This window comes from Bidens hawaiensis, unplaced genomic scaffold (genome assembly GCF_021521415.1).
Source record: "Bidens hawaiensis isolate Kalapana, Puna unplaced genomic scaffold, B.hawaiensis_p1.1 tig00031756_1, whole genome shotgun sequence".
NCBI classification, from domain to species: Eukaryota; Viridiplantae; Streptophyta; class Magnoliopsida; order Asterales; family Asteraceae; genus Bidens; species Bidens hawaiensis.
This window is the reverse complement of record NW_027495360.1, coordinates 92309-95139: the sequence shown is the minus strand read 5'-3', so window position 1 is coordinate 95139 and position 2831 is coordinate 92309. Positions and strand designations below refer to the sequence as shown.

At 36.1% G+C, this 2831-nt stretch overlaps 1 protein-coding gene across 1 annotated transcript; it reads right to left on the bottom strand.

Annotated features, from left to right (window-relative positions):
* Nucleotides 1-1826: 1826 nt before the first annotated feature.
* LOC143582478 (auxin-induced protein 15A-like) lies at nt 1827-2222 on the bottom strand. Its single transcript, XM_077065029.1, has one exon. The coding sequence runs from the start codon at nt 2220-2222 to the stop codon at nt 1827-1829; it is 396 nt and encodes a 131-aa protein (XP_076921144.1).
* Between the last annotated feature and the right edge of the window lie 609 nt (nt 2223-2831).

The following is a 2831-nucleotide window of genomic DNA, read 5'->3' as shown; positions in this document are numbered from 1 at the left end:
CAATGACTAAAATTTAAAACACAATGCATAGAAAAATCCAATTTAAAAACACAATGAACAACTAATAACATAATATAAAAAAGCCCACTATTTTTTTATTTTTATATTACAATATGATATTCATATTAAATATTAAAAAACGCTTGTTATTATGATTTTTTTTCTAAAAAATGACGTATGAAAAAGTTATAGACGTTTTAAAATAATGAGAGAATTGACATGTGGCTTGCATGTGAAGAGAGAAAGTAATCATAAATGAGTTATTACCTTCATACCCTTCTCATTAATTTTCATTCTTAAATTAATTTCCACCATTCAAATATAAGATCAATGGATTAAATTTCTTCTCACAATTCTTATTTTTATTATCCTTTGTATTTTAACCTTATCCTGAAATGGTAATAATCAATTTCATTATTTTGTTCATTCCATTCCTTCGCCCATTTCACTCCCTTCTACATTCCATTATCCCATACCATACGCACACTTAGAATTATTGGTGCATTAGGAGTGTAACATGTGTAATGAAAATCCTCTTGATTATTGGACAATCATTTTTACTATGCGAACAAAAGAATATATTGGTGATCACATAATTAATAGCAAGGTTTCCATGGCAAGACTATAAACCGGACTCGTGGTTTGTTTCATTCGGTGAGCAAGATTGGATGGTTATTTTTCTTTCCAAAACTGTAGAAACGTCTTTCTAGCTATAAAGATTACCTAAGTCTATATGATGATTAATTGATGTGTTCTACAACCAAAAGGTCGGATGTATAAATCCTGCTAGATAGAGGTTGTAGTGTATTTTATCATAAAATATACTAGAAATTACTGTTAAAAAAATGTTAGGATCTAAACCCAATCCAAATGTCGATCAGTGTATGGTAAAACGACGGTTGCGGTTATAAAACCATTTCTCGTAGCAACAGAAATTTGTTTTCTAGTTTTTTTGAAGAATCAAGAAAGACCAAAAGTGATTTATGGATTCTGTTATTAATATAAACGTGTTGGGAAGTGAGGGTTCTCAAATCACAGTCATTGTTAATTATATTTACCATTTTTCTCAATTATAAATTGTTTATTGGATTACATCGAAACAGAAGGCAAGCGGGCAACAAGCTGCGCCGCTACCCCTTTTTGAATCGCAAAACCCAATCTTTTAAAAACTATATTTGCTGATCTTGGAATCATAACATTACTATGCATGACCCGCTGAACACGGGTAAGTAGCTCCACAGCTTCAGGCGCGAGGATTTGTGGAATAATATGTTGGGCCAAATTACAGCATTTGTGGAATAAGTAAAATCCAAAGGATTTGCATATCAATGCTATAGATGTTAACTTTTGTTGACATGAATGTATCCCCATACTTGTATCAATTTTAAGTACCACCTTAAACACTTGAATGTATACCATGTGATTTTTCAAAACAATATTGAGCGAAAAGAGTTACTTTAAAAAGAGTCACAAACAAACGTCACGTAGCAATAAAACAGTAAAAGTTGTAACCGATTATCAACAAAAAAAACATAAAGCAGAAGAGCTATCATCATTATCATTATTAATAATATAATAATTAAAATTACAATCGATTCGATTCATTCTTTTTCAACTCGGGATGACTCAGTCTGAGTCACTTTCCTACTCAACCTAGCCATCTCCCAAGCAAAAAACCACATACACCACAACACAACACAACACAACACATCTAAAGCACTATCTGTAAAAAACCATCCTAACTACTTCTACTCATAAAAAAATTATAATAGTAGTTAGATTTAACGTTTAACCACTCGTTCCGATTCGACTCAGTCACTAACTAGCTAGCACACAGATCCATGAAGTAGCGGTTTGGATTCACCGACGTAGTCCACGTGGCAGCGGCTCGACTTCTTGTTATTATCGATTTCCGGCCGAGATAGTCGCCGGAGAATCTCCTCAAACTCAGATTCTTCACACGGAATGGTTAACGGGCCGATGTTATTAAACCCATATTCTTCTTCTGCCTCCGTTAGAAGCTTCTGGAAGATCGGATGGTTTAAGTAGGTCGCTAGAATAATAAACCGCCGGAGATTTCTGCCGACGCAGACCGCCAAGTGTCCGGCCGGAACATCGCCGGCGATGAAGCGGCGGGAAGATCTCCGGCGCCAGCGGCGGAGCATCTGACGGACTCGGACAATGTGGTGGATCCGGCTGGATTTGTCAGTGGCAGGTGACATGCTACAAGCGGAGGAGTGTTTAACGTTAGGGTTTGTGTGTGTTTGCATTTGATTTGGTTTCCGTTGGAAAATGGAGGTTGTGTTTTATAGGGTGGTTGCTTGGTGGAAATGACCAGGTTGCCCCTATGGTTGGGGATATTTACGTGGTTATGTTGTCCGCCATGTGATGGAGGAGGATGCTGGTCCCTCTTTTCTTTTTCTAATCATCGTTTTAATGTTTATTCTTTTGGATTTAAATAAATAAAGCTAAACTTAATCAAGATTATTTCAAATACTATTATGAGTAAGAGATGCTAATCAATTAAGAGAGTGTCATTTTAGTGAAACAAACACACGGCTAACTGATTTAGATATAACATCTTAATAAAATTATTAGGAGGCTATTTGAAGAGATAGGGTCGTATACCTAGGCCCGGCCCAAGGGGAGGGCGACGGACCCGGGCCCACTCTTCCGAGACGCCCATAATTTTAAAAAATTAAAATTTAACTATACATTCTTACTACTATCGCCCTTGCTTCTATTCACATAGCATCAACCACACACCTCAGGCAAGTAACAGATCACCAAATCATTCCGATTTAGGTACACCTGAAAAGTAGTTTAAAATG

Coding starts and splice junctions, on each gene's coding strand:
- LOC143582478 (XM_077065029.1), bottom strand. CDS start 2,222: ATGTCACCTGCCACTGACAAATCCAGCCGGATCCACCACATTGTCCGA.